This window comes from Periplaneta americana, chromosome 17 (assembly GCF_040183065.1).
Source record: "Periplaneta americana isolate PAMFEO1 chromosome 17, P.americana_PAMFEO1_priV1, whole genome shotgun sequence".
Classification (NCBI taxonomy): Eukaryota; Metazoa; Arthropoda; class Insecta; order Blattodea; family Blattidae; genus Periplaneta; species Periplaneta americana.
In genome coordinates, this window is record NC_091133.1 from 15,213,394 (window position 1) to 15,241,000 (window position 27,607).

The 27,607-nt window shown below is 37.1% G+C and overlaps 2 protein-coding genes across 3 annotated transcripts in view; one reads left to right on the plus strand and one right to left on the minus strand.

The window, feature by feature from the left end:
- Positions 1-27,607, plus strand: part of LOC138692733 (diuretic hormone class 2-like) — a 142,165-nt gene that overhangs the window by 95,957 nt on the left and 18,601 nt on the right. The gene's annotated exons all lie outside the window — the stretch shown is intronic.
- On the minus strand, positions 1,273-27,558 carry LOC138692982 (uncharacterized). 2 transcript variants are annotated; one of them, XM_069816422.1, is made up of 5 exons: positions 25,730-27,558; positions 19,586-19,624; positions 9,326-12,436; positions 4,877-4,981; positions 1,273-1,509 (listed from the first exon to the last, which is right to left on the minus strand). In XM_069816422.1, exons 1-2 carry the CDS (start codon positions 26,356-26,358, stop codon positions 19,594-19,596), a joined length of 660 nt encoding a protein of 219 aa, XP_069672523.1. In that variant the 5' UTR covers positions 26,359-27,558; the 3' UTR covers positions 1,273-1,509; positions 4,877-4,981; positions 9,326-12,436; positions 19,586-19,593. The 2 variants fall into 2 exon arrangements, with proteins under 2 accessions (XP_069672523.1, XP_069672522.1); XM_069816421.1 differs by lacking the exon at positions 4,877-4,981.

Consider the following 27,607-nt stretch of genomic DNA (forward strand, 5'->3'; position numbering starts at 1 on the left):
CAGGACTTCGATTGAAGAAATGCCATTTTCTCCGACGAGTAATTGTCTCCAATAGCAACGATAGTACTGCCCTAGTTTATTCTATGAATGGCCACCGATACGTTGAACGCTTCGTGAGACGAATTATTAACAAGTCGGGTTGTGTGAGGATCGCGTGTTGGGGGTGGATGTCATACGGTGGGGCAGGACTTCTGAAACGCATCCACGGGCGGTTTACGGCAGAAGTCTACGAACACATTTTGGCAAATGTAATGCTCCCTTCCGCCCGAAAACGATATCCAGAAAGAACACTTTTCTTCAATCAGGATAATCATCCGATACACACCGCCAACCGGATTCAAAGATGGTTTACGAGGAGGCGTGATGTCAATCCAATCGACTGGCCTCCAAATTCACCAGATATGAATCCGATTCAAAACTTGTGGGCTGCAGTCAAAAGGATCCTACGCTCTATTTGGGCAGAACAACCACCCGTTCGGACACCTGAGGAATTGTGTGACAGAGTTCTAGATGCGTGGGAGGATTTGGCCACGAATTTAGACGTGTTCCATAATCTTGTGGACTCCATGCCGCGTTGAATGAGGGCAGTTGTTGACGCAGGTGGTTTGTGGACGAGATACTAGTCCCCACCACAGAACTTGTTTTGTTAATATATTAAAAAAATTATTTGTTTTTGTTAATTTAATTATTTATTTGTGTTTGATATGCGTCCGATTTTTTAGGATGTGAGACAAGTATTTTTGTTTATACAGGCCAGGTCTCGCCTATTAATAGCCCGCAATAATATTTTTACAAGGCAGGCATAACGAAGTTTGTTAACAAATGCCATTTCACATTCAAACTAATTAAGTAAAAGTTAAAATAAAAAAAATAACAATTTCACCGTCCCGGGAGGCGAACTCACAACCTCTGGTAAAGATGTCAGACTTCTTACCACTGGGTCACACACTGCTCGTAAGGTTTACTCCATTATAGACGAATGACTTTCAATAAAGAGACACCACAGCAATGCCTTGCAGTGCGTTACGTTTACACGAGTGAACCGCGCGATAGAACTTACATTTCTATCGACCAAGAGTCGGCCCATTCTTTTTGCCGTTAAGTGTACATAACCGCCAAAATCTCAATCAGAGGTAGAAATAATAATAATAATAATAATAATAATAATAATAATAATAATAATAATAATAATAATAATAATAATAATAATAAAATATTGATATTAATAATAATAATAATAATAATATTCTTATAATAATAAAAAGAATGTGGTCAAAGGATTACAAAAGTTAATTTATTGAAAATATGCATTAAAATATGATGTATGAAAGAAAATACATCAGATCAACAATACAGATTTAACAATACATTAACATTTGAAAATGACGAATACCGATGATCTTGATCAGCAGTTATGAGCTCCAAGTCAGACACCGATGAACACCGCACGCTGCTAAGAATGCAGGTAGGCCTATTTGTTGTCTGCACATCTGAGTAAACCTTCAAAATCTGAAACATAATTAATTAATAGTACCCTTTTATTTACGACTACTACTCTATATTTCATGTTATATTCCCGTTGTAAATTATGAAATTAAGACTGGACATAAAAGGCTCAATTCACTGGGAAGAATATGTCTCATTGTAATTATATTTAGAGCCTAGATTTTCTCATAGATGTACAACATATATTATATTACATCACTAGCCGCACAAAAAAGCTCCGTTTTATACGGTTTGTGTCTTTGGTACCTAGCCTACAACCTTTTTTAAGTACAGTCTTCAAATATTTTAAGTTTCCTTTCGTAAAGGGTGAAGATAAAGAGGTCTGTCAGTGGAGTTCCTTAAAAGGTTTTCACGCTGAGTATTAGTCTACTATATTTCTGTCAAGTATTCTGGCAGCACAAGAAAGTTCTATTTGTTCTTGGAAGTGTGAAACACAGAATGAATAAGCCCAAAGTCACTAATGTCACAGGATCCTGTTCAAAATGTGCTTAATGCAGTTTTTGACGAAGTTGAGTTATATACCAAATCAGGTATTCTGAGACATTACTAAATGTAGTAGGCCTAACTATGGGTATAAATTTTACCATTTCCCATATAAAAATTCTTATAAAAATTAAGCTCTGCTGCAAACTACTTAATGTATGATACTCAATATCAGAATATATCTAACGCAAAGAGAAAATAATACGAATGCATGTTTTAAGGTCATTAGAGACGCACGTGTTTTCATTTAGTAATGTAACAGCGTTTGCACACTTCAGCAAGTCTTTGTACAGTGTTATTTTATTAAGGAAAAAATCTGTTTTCCTAACTGAAGCGAACATTGTTTACACATACTTATTTCAATATTGGATTTGTTTTTATATTCTTTAATTATTTACTTATATATTTATCCATTTATATACAAAATAAAAGAAGGAAAGTTTTAAGAAACTCATTGTTGCATTTTCGACATTACAACAACAATAGCTGCTACCGGTAACAATGAACTGTGGCGGCGGTCCTCTAAGTTAAATACATATATCACATTCCTGTTAGAGATTCATTTTTTCACAAAAGTTTAATAATACAAATTCTTATATTATTAAACTAGCCGTAACCGTGCGCTCCGCTGCACCCGTTAGAAATAAATATAAAGTAATGACGTAATTAATATAGGACATTTGATCCAGGGAACATTCGTGTTTGATAGAAGGATACGGTAAATCGTTTAATATGTTACTTAATTTAAATTGTATTTAAAATATTAAAATGCGATCATTTTGATCCAGAGACCACTCATTTGGTGCAATGACAATTCCTTTAACATGTTTCTTAATTGTTATTACCAATTATTTTTGGAAAAGCGAAAATTAACAGAAAAATTTTGGCTACAGATTTATTATTATGTTTATATTATATTATATTATATTATATTATATTATATTATATTATATTATATTATATTATGTAAAAAGTGTGTTGATAACGGATGTACTCGAATTAGAAAGTTTTTAATTTGTTGTGGGAGCTCTTGAATCTCAGGAGGAACAGCTTTTACAACAGGGCAACATAATCTGCTTGGCTCATTACCCAATTTTTTTGCATTGCATTTATTGCATATATATTTTATGTATTTTAACACGATTCAATTGAGCATAGTTAAAATTTGAATTATACAATAATGGATTTCTAAGCTAACGTACTATTACTGCATACTAAATCAATACACTCTCGTTGTTCGTTAATTCTCTGAGATAAAAATGAATATACTCATAAACATTTCAAGAAATACAGGAAATGAATATACAGAATAACCTATCAAGTTTTCTGTGCATAAGAAGCTATTTTAATCTTACCTGTCCTCAATTCACTCACAAGTTACTGTAATAACATTATAGCATATGTCCATCCAGAGAAACTATACTTTCCAATGATGAAATAATAATTAATTATACAAATCGGTTAATTTAGCTTCTGATATTACTTCATATAAACACAGAAACATTGTCTGCAGGCTATGTTTCATAGCTTTCGATTGTTGTGTCCAAGGCCCCTTATAGACGAAGTCGTTTGTTTTTTATTTCAATACACCGCCTTAGATGGCAGTTATTTTAATTTTAAAACTCATTTATCTCATTAAATATCAGTTCTATCAAACTTTTTCAAAGAATAAAACTTATCGGAAAGGATTTTTAAAGAAATGTTTGTTATGTAACATTTTTCACAAAAATCAATAATAAGCGAGATATTTCGATTTATTTAATTCAGACCCCCTTATAACCCCCTTTTAAATAATGTATTTTGAATGCCATATAGCCTAAAATCTAAGTTACAACGAACTTAATTTATATTCCAATTTTCATCGAAATCTGTTCATCCATTATCGCGTGAAAAGGTAACAAACATACAGACAGCAGACAGACAGACGGACAGACATACAAACAAAAATGTCAAAAAAGCGATTTTCGGTTTCAGGGTGGTTAATCATATATGTTAGGACCAATTATTTTTGGAAAATCGAAAATTACCAGAAAAATTTCGGCTACAGATTTATTATTAGTATAAATTATACTATCCTGTAACACAATAAATTGAAAAGGAACGACGAGGATTTGAGCCTGAGAAGTTAACATCTGAATTCAGACGTTGTTCCAATTGAGCCACGGGGGGGGGGGGGGCACAAGCAAGGAAACGTAATAATATGCGGAAAAATTGGCCCAATCCCCCTCCAAGACGTCCTGATGATGTGGAAGCTCATCCACGACATGTCCACTCGACTGCAAAATATGATCGAGATTAGAGGAAGATGGACTAAATATTCAATCTTGGCTTTTGGTTTGGTTCTTTTAACGTTTAATAAGGCAGACACCAGTATGATTGTTTTGTTTACGTCACGAAAGATTTTTTTTTGTTGAGTATAAAATTTGTCTTTCTTTTTGTCCATTTGAAGCCATAATATCATAATAAATAATGATTAAGTGATGACATAAAGCATTCATGAACCTGATGTTAATTAGGCCTACTAAAACAGTCGTAAAAGAGACAGCAGCAATTGTATTTTCTCCATATTTTAAAAACAAAAAAAATAAACAGCACTCGTTGGTATTCGAACGCACGACCTTACGAATACCAGCCCGCAACCCTACCATTACTCTACAAGTGTAGTGTATAGAGCACTTCACTTATAACTGTATATAGCAGGTATCGTGGTCCAACAACTTGTAACATCGCCTGTCTCCGAATTGTAGCGAAGATACCCGAAGGGAACTTAGATAGTGGTCACTTTTTCTTTTGACAGCTGTACATCTAGCAGAGTTAATATTAGTTGAAATAAATATTTGTGTGTTCTATTACGTTTTCGTGAAATTAAATAATAATGCATGCTTACGATAGTTAATATTCTGGCGTGAGAGACGCGGTAACCTGCTCCTCTGGATTCATGCAGCACAGACGTACAGCTCAGCTGAGTTCAAGCTCCTTGTCCATAGGCTTCCTGCCGAGCGGATGACAGTTCAGTACAGGTATTCGGTAGACACATTGTTATTTTAAGTGTATCAACTTACAATATCATTCACAGTTCAGGAATATCATATGTTATTAATTCATGGAGAAAGGCGTCGTAATTCAAGTGCGGCAAGAAAGATGTACCGCCAACGTTTTTCGCAAAGAATGTTACCTAACGTATACGAACTTTTACAGTAGTCGCTAATATGTTTTCGCGGGATATCAGCCGAGTTAACATTTTGGAATGCTCCAAGCTTTCGACTGCTATCTCTGCAGCCATCTTCAGGGAAGTGATGTCCGAACTGAAAGTCGAAAGGTAATATAGATGTTAGGCTGTCTCAGGTGAAACGGGATTGTTTGGCGGATCGGCCAATCCGGGGCCGGGAATTGTCATTCCTCGTAAGCTCCGCCCCTCCCGGGATTCCTGTGTGAAGTTTGGCGGGCGGCGAGCCCTGTTCCGCCGGTTGGAATCGGTTGCCGTCCTCGGTCCGTGATCTTCATGACCTTGATTGTAAGAGGGCCTAAGTTGGTCCAAGGCCGGTGTCCATGCCAGACTGAGCTGGAGTCCACTGTCTCTGTTAAAATTGTTTCTCTCCAGCTTGATCACCTGAGACAGCCTAACATCTATATTACCTTTCGACTTTCTGTTCGGACATCACTTCCCAGAAGATGGCTGCAGAGATAGCAGTCGAAAGCTTGGAGCATTCCAAAATCTTAACTCGGCTGATATCCCGCGAAAACATATTAGCGAACCAACGCCGAGAAAGCCTCAAATCATACATTTTACAGTAGTTTCTCAACGATTATTATAAACTGGGAGTCTCTTACCCCGTTTCGAAAACCTCACAACCAGAAATTTATTTAAAAATGATACTGCTTTACGGAAGCGGGAGATATTAAGATTTTGCATTAGAAAAAAAAGTTCGTGTGATTTTGTGCAGTAAAATATTATGGTTTATTTTTAGAGGTACAATAAAAATGGAGCAATATTGTTAAATAAAATGTAAATTTAGCTTAATGTTCTATTAATTAGATTGAAAGTTTGTATTTGCTTCTCGTTTTATCTAGACAACAGTTGTCCTGGTCCGCCTCTGCATTAGAACAGAGAATCATTCTGTTTTGTACCGGATGTCTGTACCGCTTGAGGCATACTGAGTACTTGTAAACCCCTCCTCCAAATCCAGTAACATTACCAAACGTCTAATACTGTGAAATTTAATAAATAATTAGTTAAATATTGCAATTAAAAAAAATTGTGGGGACATTTTTTTTTCCTTATGACATGAATAATTATCAGTTAGAATAATGGCTCTTACCCCTTAAAACCTGTAGTGTTTATAATATTCAGAATATTCAATGATGCTAGAAACTACAAGGCTACCGTGAAAATTAGCACAACATATTATTATGAACTTCTTGCACCATTCGAACTACAGTATATCACTCTCAAGTGAATCGGGCTTCAACAAATGTTATTTCTCTCAAAATGGTACATTTTATTTACTTTCAAACTCCTAGTCTATATCTTTTGGGCTAACACCTCCTTTGAATTGTACAAAGAGAACGAAAATGTATAATAATAATAATAAAATAATAATAATAATAATAATAATAATAATAATAATAATAATTACTTACTTACTTACAAATGGCTTTTAAGGAACCCGAAGGTTCATTGCCGCCCTCACATAAGCCCGCCATCGGTCCCTATCCTGTGCAAGATTAATCCAGTCTCTATCATCATACCCCACCTCCCTCAAATCCATTTTAATATTATCCTCCCATCTACGTCTCGGCCTCCCTAAAGGTCTTTTTCCCTACGGTCTCCCGACTAACACTCTGTATGCATTTCTGGATTCGCCCATACGTGCTACATGCCCTGCCCATCTCAAACGTCTGGATTTAATGTTCCTAATTATGTCAGGTGAAGAATACAATGCGTGCAGTTCTGTGTTGTGTAACTTCTCCATTCTCCTGTAACTTCATCCCGCTTAGCCCCAAATATTTTCCTAAGCACCTTATTCTCAAACACCCTTAACCTATGTTCCTCTCTCAGAGTGAGAGTCCAAGTTTCACAACCATGCAGAAGAACCGGTAATATAACTGTTTTATAAATTCTAACTTTCAAATTTTTGGACAGCAGACTACATGATAAGAGCTTCTCAACCGAATAATAACACGCATTTCCCATATTTATTCTGCGTTTAATTTCCTCCCGAGTGTCATTTATATTTGTTACTGTTGCTCCAAGATATTTTAATTTTTCCACCTCTTCGAAGGATAAATCTCCAATTTCTGTATTACCATTTCGTACAATATTCTGGTCACGAGAAATAATAATAATAATAATAATAATAATAATAATAATAATAATAACATTATTATTATTTTATTATTATTAATATACTGGTATAAATATAACGATTTAATTACTATATTATCAGTGGCCGAATTGGGTCGGTATCAGCCGGTATGGCATAGCGGAAGTAAAATAAGATACCAAAAGCATACCGGTAGTAAATATTTAAAATTGACTGCTATTTAGTGAAGCTGATCACACAACCAATTATGCTAACAAATAGTGTCGTCATACTCTGTACCCTCTCATAGACATGGGTACAGTAGTACAACGCGTGATGTATTATATTTAGTTCACGCCTAGGAGCAATGCCTTATTTAAGAAATCCCCAAACTAGTTGTATCACAAAACAAGTCTGTGCATACCGGCAGTCATTTTTTCCAATTCGGCCACTAGAAATAATTTAATCGCAGGGTAAACCAAAATCTTCTGTAAACTATTCAACTGTGTACCAATATACAGGGTTGAAGTGAAATAACGTTGAAGATTGAAAGGGACGGTACGGTACACGTAAATGAATAGAAAACTTATACTACGTTTTGTGATGAAATGCACGGTTAATAAGAAAATTAAGTTTGAAGTTTCAACAGTGCGGCAACATCGTCGCTAACAGACTCTACTCGTGACACAGATGTAAGAGGTCAATGAACTTGGTGTGTTGGTAGGTGAGGTGCTCTCTGCCAAGTCGTTGTTACTTGCTCGCATCGTGCAATGGCTTGAATTTAGAGGTTTTTAAAATTCAATTTACACGAAAACCGTGCACGTTATTGAAACACGCGAGGTGTATAAATTGTTGTTTATTAGATTCCCTATCAATATGGACAAAAATCATGATCCTACCAGTAGCGGCTGGTGGTCAAAATAATTAGTGTGCTACAATCTCTATATCGGCCTACTGTAGAGGCCTACACGTATGTATTTATCTTAATTTTGAGTTTCGCCTAGTGATGAAATATGAAGTCCATACGACGTTCTTTCGTACTGCAGAACTTGGCATTTCATGTTAAACCCCTCCATCTTGGACATCATACACTTTTCTATTGACAGTATTGCAAGAGCAGTGAGACGATCCTGGGACATAGTGTTCCTTAAAAACGTTTTTATGCGTTTCAAGGAAGAAAAACATATTTCTGGCTCAGCAGTGGTCATTGGTGTTGTAACCAAAATATTTAACAACTTCGATACTTCACAGAATGGACCCTGTAAATTGTTGGATACTATGTATTGTGACAATTGAACAGCCATCTATATTTCGGAAGTCAGGTCTTCCGTATAGAAATCCAAATTGTATCTGGAACACTCTTTTGTTCAGTATAGTATAGCTGTTGACAGCAACTTTAACTGGTAGATGGCAGCAGCAGTCGGACACTTGAATTACCAAATACATTGTACATAGTTCCGAATTCTTCCACAAACAAGCATTCTTTCGTTACGCTTTACTTTTGCAACCCCCAAGCTGTGTTGTGCTGAAGCTGACTACAGCACTTTCCCGCGTAAAAATAGCCAATCAGAGCAGTGATTTCAGCTTCGCACATGCGCATAACTGTCTACATTTTTCATGTGGAGCTTTGAGTAGCACAACGAACCCCTGAGGCACCAAAGAAGGCACGAAGACTAAACACTTTATAACGCGTCATGAACATAACCACGGAAAATTGTCAAATGGCAGATCAAATACTATGGTGGTATTACAAATACATTATTTGAGCCAAAATTATCATTGTGCTGTAGCACTGTAGCACATAAGGACGGGCCGCCCCTAGATCCTACGTTCAATAGTTACCGAATAAGAGATTGCTAGATATTCGAGGGGAAAAAACTTTTTTTGAAAAAAAAAAAAACTAGTAACTTTCTACCAATATGTTGTTATGTTTTTTTGTTACATACAACATGAGTTATTCGCTCTGGAAAACTGCAAGGTTATTTCACTTCCACCCTGTATAAAATATATGTTGGATATTAATTCTCCCCTACCTTGAAACTTTCTCCGTTCGGAAGGCAACTTGACTGGACATCTCAGATAATCTCTTCATATTTGAGGGTCGAATTCATCAACCTATTAATCTCTTCTTCCAGCATATACTCAATACTGCACCAATGTCTTTAAGTTCTTATATATTCCCACATATAGCGTATCATTTTTTTTCTAGGGTATCATGTAACGGATCTTGATATCATTCATCTCATCACTTTTGCAACGCTGCGCAATTCTCAAGAAGCTCTTCTGTATTCAATTCATATTAGTGTCGCTCCACACTTGTGACGCTGTTCCCAATCTTCTGAGAATAATAACATAACTGTGCAAATCCCAATGTGTTCATCTGCAATCCGTTCACATGTATCGTATCACACATCTCATGCTAATGGTCCTCCTCCCAAATACTTCCCAGTGCCATCGTATCATTCTACATCCCGTACACTACGCAAGTGATACCAGTCCCATTCTTCAGATACTTTCCCGTTACTGCATCACTCTTACTATACTCCTTCATTTCTAGTTCATAGTAGTCCTCTATAACACAAGTGATTCCAGTACAGTACAATTCATCCCAGCACAATTTTATTACAGTACTAATTTACTGTCCTCCACCATATTCCGTTCATAGTAGCGTCGTATAAAACACGTGATGCTGATTGTCTTCTTTCCAGCACAATTTATTACAACACCAATTTTACTGTCATTCTCTTCGTGCCACTAATAATAGCGCTGTATAACACGACTGATTGTGATTACATTCTTCCCAGCACAATAATTACAACACCATTTTTACTGTTCTGCACTATATTACGTCCGTAGTAGTGACGTTCAACACGAATGGTTCTGGTTGCTTTCTTCTAAGAACAATTGTTTCCGAACAATTTATATTGCCATACATTATGACCCGTTCACAGTAGAAACGTTCAACACGAATGGCTTTGGTTGATTTTTTTCCCAGCACAGTTTCTTATAAAGTATTATTACTTTCCTCCTCTATCTCAAATTCATGGGACTGCCGTGCACACGAATGCTTCTGATTGCTTTCTTGCCAGCACAAATTCTTTCAATAAGTAATACCGATCTCCTCTATGCCCCATTCATAGTAGCGCGGTGCAACTCGAGGTGTTCTGGTTGCTTCCCAGCACAATTTATACTGCCCTCCTCTATGTTCATGTAGGCGGTACAACACGACGTGTTCTGGTTGCTTCCCAGCACAATTTATACTGCCCTCCTCTATGTTCATGTAGGCGGTACAACACGAGGTGTTCTGGTTGCTTCCCAGCACTATTTATACTGCCCTCCTCTACGTTCATGTAGTGCGGTGCAACACGAGGTGTTCTGGTTGCTTCCCAGCACTATTTATACTGCCCTCCTCTATGTCCATGTAGTGCGGTGCAACACGAGGTGTTCTGGTTGCTTCCCAGCACTATTTATACTGCCCTCCTCCATGTTCATGTAGTGCGGTACAACACGAGGTGTTCTGGTTGCTTCCCAGCACTATTTATACTGCCCTTCTCTATGTCCATGTAGTGCGGTGCAACACGAGGTGTTCTGGTTGCTTCCCAGCACTATTTATACTGCCCTCCTCTACGTTCATGTAGGCGGTACAACACGAGGTGTTCTGGTTGCTTCCCAGCACTATTTATACTGCCCTCCTCTATGTTCATGTAGTGCGGTGCAACACGAGGTGTTCTGGTTGCTTCCCAGCACAATTTATACTACCCTCCTCTACGTTCATGTAGGCGGTACAACACGAGGTGTTCTGGTTGCTTCCCAGCACAATTTATACTGCCCTCCTCTATGTTCATGTAGGCGGTACAACACGAGGTGTTCTGGTTGCTTCCCAGCACTATTTATACTGCCCTCCTCTACGTTCATGTAGTGCGGTGCAACACGAGGTGTTCTGGTTGCTTCCCAGCACTATTTATACTGCCCTCCTCTATGTCCATGTAGTGCGGTGCAACACGAGGTGTTCTGGTTGCTTCCCAGCACTATTTATACTGCCCTCCTCCATGTTCATGTAGTGCGGTACAACACGAGGTGTTCTGGTTGCTTCCCAGCACTATTTATACTGCCCTTCTCTATGTCCATGTAGTGCGGTGCAACACGAGGTGTTCTGGTTGCTTCCCAGCACTATTTATACTGCCCTCCTCTACGTTCATGTAGGCGGTACAACACGAGGTGTTCTGGTTGCTTCCCAGCACTATTTATACTGCCCTCCTCCATGCTCATGTAGTGCGGTGCAGCACGAGGTGTTCTGGTTGCTTCCCAGCACTATTTATACTGCCCTCCTCTATGTTCAAGTAGTGCGGTGCAGCACGAGGTGTTCTGGTTGCTTCCCAGCACTATTTATACTGCCCTCCTCCATGTTCATGTAGCGCGGTGCAACACGAGGTGTTCTGGTTGCTTCCCAGCACTATTTATACTGCCCTCCTCTATGTTCATGTAGTGCGGTGCAACACGAGGTGTACTGGTTGCTTCCCAGCACTATTTATACTGCCCTCCTCTACGTTCATGTAGTGCGGTGCAGCACGGGGTGTTCTGGTTGCTTCCCAGCACTATTTATACTGCCCTCCTCCATGTTCATGTAGCGCGGTGCAACACGAGGTGTTCTGGTTGCTTCCCAGCTCTATTTATACTCCCTCTTCTACGTTCTGCAACACGAGTTGTTCTAGTTGCTTTCTTCCACCTGGTTTCGTGGCTAGATACGCTAACCGTTACTCCACAGGTGTGGGCCCTAAGTGTAGTGTAATGTGTGTTTAATGAATGTTTGACAGAAATTTAGCTTTGCAGAGTAGGTTTTTCATACTCTGCTCTGGCGGTACTAGAATTTTGAATTAACTGAGAATTTTGAATTAACTGAGAATTTTGAATTAACTGAGAATTTTGATTGATATATGTATATGTTTATATAGATAAATTAAAAGAGTCCTCTTGTGCCGGTTGGTCGGGCAGGACTTGGCGCTGGAGTCTCGTGCTTGGTGGTCGGCACTTCACAGCGCTGGAATCTTGTGCCTGATGTTCCGGTGGTTTTTGGCACATGCCCCTTTAGAGGACATGGCGCTTGAATCCGTGCCTGTTGGTCGGGCCGGTCTTGGCGCATGTAACTGCAAACATTAACCAATTGAAGAACTAACAGCTCATAATATGCTTCTCAATGTTAAATTACAATAGCAAATAATACAACTCTCATTACCAGTATAATAAAATGTTTGATATGCAACATTCTGGAAGAAAGGCAATGCATCATTTAGGTACGAAATAGCCCCTTTCTCTGGTGTTAATCATTGCAGGCACAAGACTATGCTATTATTTATATCTGTGTTCTGTAAATTCAAGTTTATACTTCGGTGAAATGAAGATTTAAGAAATAATTTTAATGTCATGACTCCGCACAATTCTGAAAGTGCCTTATACAGAGTGATTTATATAGAACTGACACATTTCTTTTATTAATTGTTTCAAAACGAATTGTGCTAGCGACAACTTATTATACCTAAAATGTAAAGGAATTTTGGGAGATTAAGTAATCTCATAGAAAGAAGTCCGGCGTTGTCAAATCCGAAGATCTCGATGGCCACAGGTTCCTGGAAATTATTCGGTCGTCAAAGAAACTTGCAATTACTGTAGTTCCATGGGTTCATTTGATGTATGGCATGTAGCACTTTCTTGCTGAAAATATCCTTGACCCAGCTCTACATCGTCCAGTTGCTGAGCAAACTCAAAGACAAACGTCTTAATGATTTTTTGGGTGACTGCTCCAGTCGTGCTCTTACGTCAACAACAACCGTGGGAAGCCTAGATGAACGATGCTTGCCCTTTTCACTCACCAGAGATCCAGTTGTTTCCAATTTGTTTGCCAGTCCCGGTATTGTGTTTCTTTTGGGAGGATTGCGAACACCAAATTCTCTCTGGTATGCCCTTTGAGTAGCTGTAATTGAATTCGTAATCCAGTATTGCTTCACAAGGAAGAGTCGTTGATTTAATGTGTACTGCATTTTCACGTTGACACAAAATGTCGAAAACAGCTGCCAACAATAGGAATAAAACATAAACATCTGCGCATCTAGTGACAAGGAATCGAAACTCCAGAACATTCTGCTTAATTTGGTGCTAAAATTGGGTCATTGAATGAATTTCCAACGGAATAATTAAAGAAAGAAATGTGTCAGTTCTATATAAATCACTCTGTATATGGTCACACTGTCACGTGAATGGCTACAGCACGCTTTGTGAGAACTCGCTTCTTCATAGGCTATAGGCTGTCACTGGCTTGAGACGAGAATCTATTGAAGATGAGAAGAATCGTGGAGGACAAACAATAGTGACTGAGAAAGGCAATGAAGAGTGGAAGCCATGACTGAAAAGAACCCAACTTTGATATTTAAAGACAGAGTTGACTCTTAGTCATTATTTAGCCAAGTATTTCAGCAATCCATGTACGCCTCCAAGTACAGAAATGTCTTCATTAGGAGTGTAGAACAGGAACATGCGAGAGAAATATTATTATTGTAAGGCATACTGTACTGTTTCAACGGATGTACTCTAGAACAATGAGAGGGGTGGCGAGATGACTTGCAAAATAAGATAAATGAACGTCTTACGATCTTACTAATAAAAACTCTATATACAGTCGTTTAACTGTCTTATACTTATACAATGAGTAGCTCGTTTATAAGTCGTGTGTAAATTCCTTACTAATACTCACTACATACGTCGTGTATAACTGTTACACAGCTACGTCATAGTTTCGTCATTACTTCGTTACGAAAGGTAATAGAATATCTGATGTTCTCTACTGAATCCGGTAGAGCGCTCTAGTGTGGCAAGTTAAATATCGATAGTGCAACTGGCTCTAATCGATTACCACACTACATTTTGGTCAAAGAGTACAAGCTACAGCAATATTATTCTACTTATTCTGTGCTCTTTGGTGTGTTCTTCTGTCGTTACAAGGCATCTATCATCATAAAATGACAGTTGATACGAACAGCTGTTAGAGAGGCGGCCATTTTTTCTCTATACAGTACAACGTTTAAACAAGGGGTTTCGTGTATACAACTACTGCAAAGCAATTCCCATTGTATAGTTACAGCCTGTTTATACGTCCATAGCTTATTCACGGTTTATTAGTAACGTTTTCTGTCTCAACTCTGCATAAGTCTCGTATAAAAACTATGCACGGTTTATTAGTAAGACTGTTAAGATAAATTTACGTTGCATTTAGAAACATAACATTGAACATAGAAAAATAACAGCAGTTTAAGATAAAAAATAATATAATTCGATAAATTCACCTGCTTTTAAGAAAGTAGTTTCTCAAATCTGAACTCTACATTCACAAGCTGTTATCATTTTCAATTTGTCTTTTTGTTGTGATGGCATTCATAGACTACAATAAACTTATTTTGTATAAATAATAATTTGTAAATACCATAACAAATTTAAGAACTCCTTTGGAAGCTCGAAATATTTTTCTATTATTTTGACCCAAAAGTGGCCTACGCTCCGCGAAAAAAAAATTACAGTTTTAGCATTCCATCATTACGTGCATATTTCTTTAATATATATTTCATTTTGTGGAATTACAACCAGTTTAATTAAACTCTGTAAAAACGGATTCAGTATCCGCGACTGACGTAATTGCTTTGCGTTTTTTCCCATAAAAAACTGAGTAAGTTATTGTTTAAAATTGTTCGAGTTTAACTCCATATCTACAAAAACAAACTCACAATCATTATTTGTGTCGTATTATAGCGCATGTAGCTGTATTTTCCATTAGTTTTAAATATGTTGTAAAAAATTATATTGTTTTTGTCAAGTGATGATTAGAAATTGAGTTTCTTTATAAATCCGGCGATTTTATCTCTGGCTATTATAATGATAACATCTTGGCTTGCAAGCTACTATTCAATGTATTTAATTGGTCGAAAAATACACTGTGTCCGGGACAAAATTTACCAATAAGAAAGTTTAATAACTCGCGTAATAATGGAGATAGGAAAATGAAATTTGCTGCAAATGAAAGAGGGACATTTTAAGTTTTATGTGTGATGTTGACAACATTTGGTCATTGTTGTTGACATAGCTGTAATTAAAATGGCGTTCACAGTGCAACAAAAAGTTCAATGCTGCTATTTGCTTGCCGAATTCAAGTATCCGAAGATAGTGGAGAGAAGATTTAGGCAACAGTGGCCTGAGAAGCAACCACCAGATAGGCACACAATAACAACTTGGCATAGAAAGCTTCTTGAGACCGGTTCTCTTGTAGAGAAAACACCACGCGGGAAGAAAGTGACAGAAGCGCAAGTCGACAGAATTCAGCAAGTTTTTCGACGGAGCCCGTGTAAGTCTGTTCGCCGTGCCAGCAGGGAACTTGCAATTCCAAAGTCAACTATCCACGATGTTCTGCACAAGAGGTTACGTCTGCATGCATACAAGATTCAATTGGTTCAAAAGTTGAAACCAAACGACTTGCCTGCACGATATGATTTCGCTAGTGACATGCTGTTGAAAATTGATATTGAAAGTGGATATCTGCAGAAGGTCGTGTTTAGTGATGAGTCCACCTTCCACGTCTGTGGGATCGTCAACAGGCATAATTGTCGCATCTGGGGATCAGAAAATCGGCATGTAGTGAGGGAATTGGAAAGAGACAGCCCTAGGATTAATGTTTGGTGCGGACTTACACATGAAACTGTGATTGGACCGTTTGGCAAGAACTTGAATATCGCCTGGACATCTGTCGTGCTACAAGAGGTGCACACATAGAAGTTTATTAGTGGTCACTCGAAACTTTGGAAGTCCTTTTGTCTATTCCCGCAAACAGCATTTTCATCCATCAATTATTTGGTGAGTTATTAAACTTTCTTATTGGTAAATTTTGTCCCGGACACTCTGTATATCAGCAACGAAAGTCAGTCTAAGAAGCCAAGGAGAAGTTCAAAATTGGTTTGCATATTTCCATTTCTTGTCTTGCAGGTATCGGTATATTAGACGTTGGGTGGTGTGACCTGATTTTGAATAAAATTATCGTTATTTTCGATTTTACAGGGATTTCTATATTTCGAATTGAGTGGAGTACCAGTACCATAGTAGGTAAGTCGCAAACAAATATCTAACCGAAAGGTATCGCACCTTCATAATGTCTGGGAACCACTGCTTTTGAATATAGGTAAGCAAATTGTTCTGGCATTTATGATCATTCGGAGTCGAGCTGGAGGAAAATACATACATAGGCCTAACTTCCAACTCTGATCTTCAGCGAGAAGTCATTACGAGCTTATGGTCAATAAACAGACTACGTCATTGTTATAGTATTATGCTAGCGTTTTAACGTGGCCAAAATGATGTCCAGCATTTAGGCCTACTGGTACCTAATACACTCCAAAATGTCACATCCCTGCCAACAATTCGCAATGACTTCAAGTGGCTACGACTTTACTCCCACCGTTGATCGCCTTGACATTATACTTGCGTTTGCGCATTAAAACTCAAAGAAATTAAGATGGAAATGTCCAAGAAAAGCATTTGGTATAAAATCCATTCTAAGGAAGTTTTATAAACGGAGATATTTTTGACAAGGTTAAACTTCTTTAGTGATTACGTTGCTTTCACTGTTACATATTTCGCTGAGTATGTTTCATTATTATGGAAGCAAATAAGTTTCAAAATATCTATTATTCTGTCTAGAAAATAAATCTGAAAAATATTTATTTAAACTTCTAATGAACTTAGTCCGCAGCATTTGCTGCACGAGCTACTAGTTAAAATACATTCTTACTGAAAAGAGGGCAAATAGAATAATAGTTGAAACAAAGTCTATAGAATCGTACTACTTACTTAGAAATAGCTTTTAAGGAACCCGACGGTTCATTGCCGCCCTCACATAAGCCCGCCATCGGTCCCTATCCTGTGCAAGATTAATCCAGTCTCTATCATATCGCACCTTCCTCAAATCCATCTTCATATTATCCTCCCATCTACGTCTCGGCCTCCCTAAAGGTCTTTTTTCCTCCGGTCTCCCAACTAACACTCTATATGCATTTCTGGATTCGCCCATACGTGCTACATGCCCTGCCCATCTCAATCGTCTGGATTTAATGTTCCTAATTATGTCAGGTGAAGAATACAATGCGTGCAGTTCTGCGTTGTGTAACTTTCTCCATTCTCCTGTAATTTCATCCCGCTTAGTCCCAAATATTTTCCTAAGCACCTTATTCTCAAACACCCTTAACCTATGTTCCTCTCTCAGAGTGAGAGTCCAAGTTTCACAACGATATAGAAGAACCGGTAATATAACTGTTTTATAAATTCTAACTTTCAGATTTTTGGACAGCAGACTGGATGATAAGAGCTTCTCAACCGAATAATAACCCGCATTTCCCATATTTATTTTGTGTTTAATTTCCTCCCGAGTGTCATTTATATTTGTTACTGTTGCTACAAGATATTTGAATTTTTCCACCTCTTCGAAGGATAAATCTCCAATTTTTATATTTCCATTTCGTACAATATTCTTGTCACGAGACATAATCATATACTTTGTCTTTTCGGGATTTACTTCCAAACCGATCGCTTTACTTGCTTCAAGTAAAATTTCCGTGTTTTCCCTAATCGTTTGTGTATTTCTATAGAATCGTATAGACAATTTTAATAGTAAATTCTGACCTTAATAAATCAATACACATCCTGCTCTTTAGTAAACTTTCTCATATGTAATAAAGAAATTTTCCAACTACTTTGGCCATACACAGTATAAATACCCGCAGGAAGAAAATGTTCATACACCATTATCAAATTTATCATGCTATAAAAAAGAAGTAATTTGCATGACAATAAAAATTTTAAGTAGTCTTCCTGAGAACATTAAAATCATAACCCAAACCCTGCATTATTTAAGGTAAAGTTAAACAATTTCTTTATATCTCACAATTTCTATTTTTATACGAATTCTTCACATTTCTCAGTACCGTGTAATATTAATGTAATAATCTTCTGTGTATATTTAATACATTATTAAATGGTATCAGTACTACATTGTATAAAATGTTATTGTGTTAATTATGTATATAATTCCTACTTGCATTTTCATACCTGGACCTGTTCTTTATTGTAGCTGTAAAGCAACTTTAAGAATATTAGCCCCAAATATGTCTCAAACACCTTTAACCTTTGTTCCTCTCTCAAAGTGAGAGTCCAATTTTCACAACCATACAGAACAACCGGTAATATAACTGTTTTATAAATTATAATTTTCAGATTTTTCGAAAGCAGACTAGATGATAGAAGCTTCTCAACCAAATAATAACAGGCATTTCCCATATTTATTCAGCGTTTAATTTGCTCTCGAGTGTCATTTAAATTTGTTACTGTTCCTCCAAGGTATTTGAATTTTTCTACCTTTTCAAAGGATAAATTTCCAATTTTTATATTTCCATTTCGTACTATGTTGTGGTCCCGAGACATAATCATATACTTTGTATTTTCGGGGTTTACCAAACCTATATCCTTAAAATTCACGCGTTTTCCCCAACCTCTTGTGGATTTTCTGCTAACATATTTACGTCATCCGCATAAACAAGCAACTGATGTAACCTGTTCAATTCCAAACCCTCTCTATTTTCCTGGATTTTCTTAATGACATATTCTAGAGCAAATTAAAAAAGTAAAGGTAGACAGTGCATCTCCTTGCTTTAGACCGAAATGCATAACACTAACAAAGATATTTTATAAAAGAAGAGTGTTTAGAAACAAACAGCGGCACACCGACTGGGGGACTACTCGGGGTCTAGCTTCCTAAATAATGATGATGATGATGATTATAATAATAATAATAATAATAATAATAATAATAATAATAAAACAGAAAAAGAAAGAAAAAAAAAAAAGAAGGCGAAAGGTTTTAATGCTTGACGAGTCTGTATCAGTATCTACAAGCATTATTGTGGGAAATGTGTGATGTTTGAAACAGTTTATTTTTAATAGGATTGATTCTCTGTGGATACATTTTTAGATTTTGGAAAACTCAAACTTTCGATGATGTTCGAAGTTATGTAAATTTTATTTGGACAATATTTAGTAGCCGTAAACTTTCCTAGCCAGCCAATCACATACAGCGACGCTGTCTGTACTTGTGAGTCCATCTACGCTTTGCGTACAGCTTTAATGTTCGTCTGAAAATGAATAGCTTTCCCATGGTTATATTTTAGGGTGTGCCACTGGAAACAAGTAAAAAATATTAAATATGAACTCACCAAAATCGTTACAGGCGAGGATGTTTCTTGTCCTCCTTTCTGTAAAGGAAAGAAATGTTAATCTGTATTACAATTCAAGTCATTAAATCCTTTGTTTAAAGCAATGTAGTCACTTTTATCGTTGATAAATTAAATCATCATTTGTAATATAGCCTGGCTTCTTCCTATTTCGCCCACAATTTTTCAGTGTCACGAATTATTTCGGACATGAATAATTAATACAGTGTTATTTTCAGTGGGTTTACGTATATTCACATACTACATTAGCAAAATGACAGAAGTATCATTGAAGTGCTTTTTGATATGTGTAAAATATTTTTTTCTTTCCCCCCCCCCCCACTCCTTTGTATAAAATATAGTTGAGAGTGTGGAAAACCACGCAGTTTTAAGTTAATGTTTGCAACTTTGAGCGACTGTACGTAAATACAGTTATTGTATTAATTGTCTTCTAGATTTTAGCCTTCATGATGTGTACCAACAATGTAATTTAATTTCGTTTTATAATTTCCATGGCCTCGTGAAAGTCGATGTTGCATACAACAGACAATAATAAAGAACAATTGACTGCAGAAAATTGCATTTTAATATTATACATGAATGTTTCATCGTATTTATTTTCAATTTTTATTTGTTTAAGTAATTTCACGTTCATTTTCACAATTTTAATATAGCCTATGTTTTTCTCCTTGTTATGAACTTTAAATTTGCAAAATTTGGTACGAATCAGTCTAAGCGTGTAGATTTGTATCGAGAACATTCACTTTAAGATGCTTACTTCACTACACCATGTTTGTGAACCTAAAATTATACTAAGCATTTTAGAGAGTCCGTCAAAATGAAATATGAACCTTTAACCCTCCATGGACCAAGGGGGGGGGGGTCATTTTGTGTCCACACATTTTTAATTTGGCTATTAAAATTGGAATAATATTATTTTGACGTTCATATTCCATGATTGTGTCAGAAAAACTTCAAATTTTATGAATCTCTAAGAAAAAAAATATTTTCAAATGATCTGCCTTCTTTATTTCATGAAAAGTCTATGTGGACACAAAATAACCCCCCCTTGGTCCAGCATGTAACTATTTTTTAATATGCTAAATTTTGAATCAACGATTAATTATGGTGCTGTCATAACGTTTTAAATTTATATATCGACAACATTGCTGCTTGTATACTACATAAGAACATTTCACCGTTATTGATAGCAGGAAACGTTTTTAGTAATTCATTTGCTCTTGATCTGTGAGTAGTGTTAGTTGTAGTGTATGATGATATAAATATCCAGAAACTATGAGTGATAAGGACCTAAGTGTTGTTACTGAAGAGGGAGAGGAGGAAAATTATGATCAAAGTGGAGATGACAATGTAAGTGAAAATGAAGACGCAGTGTATGATTTAGAAGAGATAAATGTAAGCGAAAGTGAAAGTGATACGACTGACGATTCGATTGATTATATTCACAACAGAAATACCAATGTAGTTACATATGTGGCAAAAAGTGGTAGGTGTATATATCCACTCCACTTCGCCCTGCTCTAAGAACCATTGTTAATATAATTCGTGCAAACCGAGACTACGACCAGCAGGTAGAGTATACAATTTATATGAATCCTTTATGATATCCATGGATGATGATATGGTCTCAAAAATTCCACAACACACAAATGAAGAGGGAAGAAGGAATAATATTGAGGAAACAAATATGACTGAATTTCTTGCGTTTCTGGGTATTCTGATATTGATAGGTGCCAATGCTTGGACTATCATAATTTCTGGTCTGGAGAACTTGGCAGATCAGCATAAACTGCAGGCATGATCCGAAACAGATTCCGTGATCTTTTGAGGATAATCAGATTTTATGATAAAGGTACACGGGAAATTCGAAGACAAAGTAACAAATTTGCTCCTTTGCGTGAAATATTCCATCTCCTAAATACAAATTTTTCTTAAATTCTATTATGCTTACAAAAATACCACTATTGATGAAATGCTGTCCCTTTTTAGAGGAAATTGACTCTTCCAGGTTTTCATTAAAGATAAGCCGGGAAAGTATGGGATCCTGATAAGAATGCTTGCAGACTGTAAAGAAAGATACGTTCACAGAATGGAAGTGTACGCCGGTAAGCAGTAAGGCACAACTTCTGAATACAAAGGACCTAAAGAGACTGTGATAGGGCTTGTTGCTCCTTACAAAAATACAGGCCAAAATGTAACAGACTATTACTATACATCTGTTGATTTAGCGGAGGATCTCTACAGTGACTACAATCTGACTTTAGTTGAGACTATGCAAAATAACATAAGCACATTCCAAAAAGCTGAATTCTGTAAAAGAAAGAGAACTATATTCCACATCTTCACCTTTACTGATTCATCCTCTGGAAAACCACCTGTGACTTTGGTATCATATATACCAAAACCAAAGAAGGTCCTAATTATGCTATCATCTCAACATTGTGATGCTTGTTTCTGATGAAGGACCTAAGAAGAAATCTGACATTAATTCATTTTATAATTCAACAAAAGGAGCATTTGACACCATCGACCAAATGGTGAGAAAAATACAGTACAAAAAGAAGTACCGGACGATGGCTTCTCTCTGTATTCTACACTTTTGATAGATATTGCCTGCATAAATGCATATGCTTTGCACACCATGAACTTTTGTGAATGGAACCGTACTAACCCCCCCCCTTGGGCGACGTCTGTATCTCCAGCAGTTAGGATTAGACCTCATCAAACCTCAAGTTGAACAACGGCCTGAAGTCGTAACTGGGCTCCAAAACAACTTATTAGCAGCCATGGAAGCTGTCCTTGAGAGGAAACTTAGGAAAAGAAGTTAGACTCCAAAACATTCGACTGGAAAAGGAAGATGTCATGTATGCTGTGATGAGGCTCATACTAAGAACAGAAGAACAAATTGGCAAAAACCACCATTGTTTGTGCAGTATGTGAGCTATTTGTGTGTGGTAGATATACCAAGAAGACTAATGTGTGTTACAGTTGTGTACGTGATGATTGAACAAGGCACAGACTACAACATACCAAAGTTTAGTTTTTGGGTTCTATGCATAGATATTTCGTTAGCGCGCACTACGAGCTAACACTGGTTTATGAATACGAATAACGTTAGTTCGCTGATCATCCACCGGAAGCTCGCACTAAGCATGTCTATGAATATGGCCCTTTATCTTTTGTTTTATTTTCTTTTATTTGCTTCTTATATTTCAATAGAACTAATGTGATGGTGAGTGAAATGAGAAGGTAAACTTAGATTTATTTTATTTCAGTAGTAGTAATAAGATGCTGAGTGAAATTAGCAGGTATACAATATTTTGTTAAAAAAAATGTGTTACAGTTCTTTACGTGATCATTGAACAGGTAGTCCACACCTGTGGAGTAACGGTCAGCGCGTCTGACTGCGAAATCAGGTGGCCCGGGTTCGAATCCCGGTCGGGGCAAGTTACCTGGTTGAGGTTTTTTCCGGGGTTTTCCCTCAACCCAATACGAGCAAATGCTGGGTAACTTTCGGTGCTGGACCCTGGACTCATTTCACCGGCATTATCACCTTCATATCATTCAGACGCTAAATAACCTAGATGTTGATACAGCGTCGTAAAATAACCCAATAAAATAAAATAAAATAAAAAATTGAACAGGTACACACCATAACATACCAAAAATGTTAGTATTTTTATCTTTTTGTTTTTGTTTTATTTTCTCACGAAATTTTGGCCAGTGTATGGAACTGGTGCCCACCCAGCATCGTGATGCACTTGAGGAGCTACGATAGGCAGCGAAAATCAGGTTTCGCAAACCAGCTATAACGGCTGGGGGAATCATCGTGCTAACCACACGATACCTCCATTCTGGTTGGATGATCGTCCACCTCTGCTTCGGCATGTGGACGTGAGGCCAGCAGCCGGCTGGTCGGTCTTGACCCTTCATGGGCTGTAGTGCCATGGATTTACTATTAATATGCTGAGTGAAATTAAGAGGTGATGGCTAGAATATTTTGTTTCATTTTTTTTTCATTTCAGCAAAAATAATTTCAATTTATCAATAAATAAACACAACATTAATTAATTTGTATTAAAGAGATGTCAAATAGAATTATAAAATTGATCTATGTGCATTATATTCACATTTGTGCCAATTATTCCTAGTGGATACTTTTTAACCCCCCTTGGTCCACCGCGTAACTAAAAAAAGCTTGATCCAGCTAGGGTTAAGAGTCCTGACATCCAATAATCTGGAAGCCGCTGGTCTAAGTAGCAAGAGTGCAGAAGCTACTACAATATACAGAGACATCATTTTATTTTTACTAACATTTTTAATATTAACCTGGCTATACCTTCCTATTAACGATTGAAACAGGAAACACCGTTTGCTACCCCTTCCACGACTGGAGTTCGATGATACTGCGTAAAATACAAATCACTTTACTAGGTATAGGAGGGAAGAAAAGTAGTTCATCCATTTACAGTATGTAAACTAGGAAATATCGCAATTTTGAGTTTGATCATTTTCATTAGGTTTTTGTTTAATCAAAATACAGTACTGTATTAACACTTAGTGTTTTTACACACGAATTGAGCTATCCATTCGGAAGTATTAATTATGCAGTGTATATTGTACTGTTACAGCACATTAGCGTACAATATAGAGAATGAAGTTAAATTGAAAAATAATCATAATATGGATATTTAAACACATTTTAGAAAATGGTGGCCGTTCATTTTGATAAAGGCCTCAGTTCTTTTGTGCATATTATCGCACTATAGACTATTGTACCTAATTCCAATTACCAGTTTCGTCCTTCGTACGAGTAACTCATGTTGAAATAATTCTATACCTACTCTATAAAAGAGTACATTACGTACTGTAAATTCAATCTTCACTTCTGCCCGATCCGAAAAGATAAAATCACTCAGAAATGCTATCTACTGTCCGTTCAAGTGGTTTTGTCGCAGGGTTGTAGAAAGGGGGGGGGGGAAATCGCGTAATAGTTAATTACTTAAGGAGGCCCTTTTATTTAAGTTACTTTAAACACTTGAATAATATTACGTAGACGTCCAATTACTAACAGAAGTTAATGTTTTCAGAAAAGAGCTAAGATAGCCCAGCTACTAGACTTAACAGAGGGGCGAACAGAAGCAGGTGGGGGAAACCGGGATGCGACATAGGGAAACGGACGACAGTACCCGTACGAAAATATGATTCAATATTGAAAGCTCTTTCGTCACTGGAAAACGCGAACATATTTCTGAAACGGGGTCCGGCGTAGAAATTGGTTATCACGATTTTACACTGAAACTTGTTTTGAAATTAAGACTAGTACTGTCTGATAAGAAATCAACTAAAAAAATTGCGGATTATCCAGTAACAACACACCTAATCAAACCTAACCTAATCTGTCACATAATACACACCTAATCAAACCTGTCACACAATACCCCTGTAGTAACATTCCTTAAGTTTAGTATCATTTCGTTTGCAAATGTTGCCCGCCTTGGTGTACGTGTCCAGAACCATCCAGTGAAAGATGATAGTGGACGACTTTCTTCTCCATTCTTCATAATTACATTTAGTGCATTAAGCGTGTGTTATGTGAATGAATCAACGTGTTAATGCAGTGATAATTTCACATCTATAATCTACAATATACCTCTAACATCCATGATTGTCTGAAAATTGATGTTGAAAGTTCCGCGCTTGTCATCTGTTATGTATTAATGCGCGTGAGCCTATAATGCCAACAGTGTACTTCTACGACGCCATCCCAACGCAATAAGAAATAGTGCAACTCTTTTTCTTTATAAATTGTCTTATTTATGGATAATCCGCAAATATTTTTGTTGATTTTGAATCAGACAATACTAGTCTTAATTTCAAAACAAGTTTTAGAGTGAAATCGTGATAACCAATTTCTACGCCCGAGCCCTGAAACCTACTATACTCAGTAACTCGGTACTGCTTACGCGCCCTCGGTTCTGTGTCGTGAACGGTTGGAAGTTTACCAGTAGAAGGGTTGGGAGTGAAGTACATTCCAAAACTCAGGTACAATAAAAATTGAAGTAAAAATAAAATCTGTAGAAGCAGCAGTGCGTTATTATCTAGGTTAGATACATAAACACATACCTTTGTCTTCGGGACAAGCGTTTTTCCTTGGAAGCTCGATCTTGCGTTTCTTCCGGCTGTGGTAAAGCTTCCTGTTCGGGAACAGGCATACTTGTAGAGGGGAGATCAGATGGCTTCTCCTGCTCAAGCACACCAGATGATCTGTGCAGCCTAGCTGCGGAATATTCTTCTCCCAAGACACTCACGTAGAAGTCATGGAGATAATACTGAGCCGGTAAACTGCAGGTCCCTGCGGGAGTATCAGTATCATGCTGGGGTTCTCGAGGCGGGTACTCGTCGTATTCCACGACTCTCAGTTCCCGTTCAGAGGAAGCTTCCGATGCCGGCAGATCGTAATGATGGTGATGTCTTCGCCTATGCTTCATGATGATGTTCTTGGTGGCGAGAGACATTTTGGGACCGGGATCGGGATCGGGATCGGGCACGGGTTCGGGTTGAGGCTGCAGCTGGTTTGAGTATTGACTGTACAGCCAATAAGCCGTCGCTCCGGCTAATCCTCCGATCCCGATCATCCGTGCTACATCCGCCACTGGGCGGTTCAGCAGCGAACGGCCCCTTTCGCCCCAGTCAACGGAGCGGATGCTATTTGTCAAATTTCTTAATCGCCACATTCTGTGCACAACTAACATTAAGTTTAGTCTGTCTGTAACATAGCAACGGCATTGCTATTGTTGTCTTAACATCGTGTACATTCTCGCCATGCGGATCAGTTTCAGAAATCTTAGCTGCTGTTACGCTGAGTATCGTTCATGTAGGTAGACCGTTCCCCCCCTTTTTTTTTATAATATTCGTATTAGGGCCTATGTTTTGTTTGTGTTGTAGGCATAGCAAAAATTGAATGTTTTAGATCCATTAATACACGTAACGATTTATATACCAAGAGTTTGCCTACATATTAATGAGCACCGAGCGAGTTTGGTCATGCAAGGTTTACTATGTATTTATATTCTCTTGTAAAGTTTTAATAAAGAAAATATATACTTCTTCACAAAAGGAAAACCCTTCTATATAAAAGTCAGACATCACACTCGCTTCTATAGTAGACAATAAGGAACCAAAATATTGGAAAGTAATGACTTTTTATAATAATGTTTCTTATAAGTTGCATAATTGAAAAAAAAAGAAATGTAAAGATAATTTGAAATCTATACTAATAATAAATCTGTTGCCGAAATTTTTCTGGTAATTTTTTTATTTTCCAAAAATAACTGGTCCTAACATTATATAATTAACCACCCTGAAACCGAAAATCGCTTTTTTGAAATTTTTGTTTGTATGTCTGTCTGTCTGTCTGTCTGTCTGTATGTTTGTTACCTTTTCACGCGATAATGGCTCAAAAGATTTCGATGAAAATTGGAATATAAATTAAGTTCGTTGTAACTTAGATTTTAGGCTATATGGCATTCAAAATACATTATTTAAAAGGGGGGTTATAAGGGGGCCTGAATTAAATCAATCGAAATATCTCGCTTATTATTGATTTTTGTGAAAAATATTATATAACAAAAGTTTCTTTAAAAATCATTTCCGATAAGTTTTATTCCTTGAAAAATTTTGATAGGACTGATATTTAATGAGATCACGAAGATATTTGTCTGTCAGTCGTGATCTAAATTTGATTTTTACTATTTTCAGTGTTGAAAATATTTTTTCACAAACGTAAGTTACAGCGAACATGGCTTCAACAGAGCAAGCGAAAGAACGAAGCTTAGGATATTTATTTTTTGGCAAAGATTTGAAAAGTTCAATATCTGTCAAGCCCTTACATCTAGCTTTCATTTAACGTCACATTGTAAATATGTGAGTTTAAATTGAAAATCTAACCGCATTATTCGCACATCTGCTGTAAAAGAATCGACGTACATAGATAATAATAAT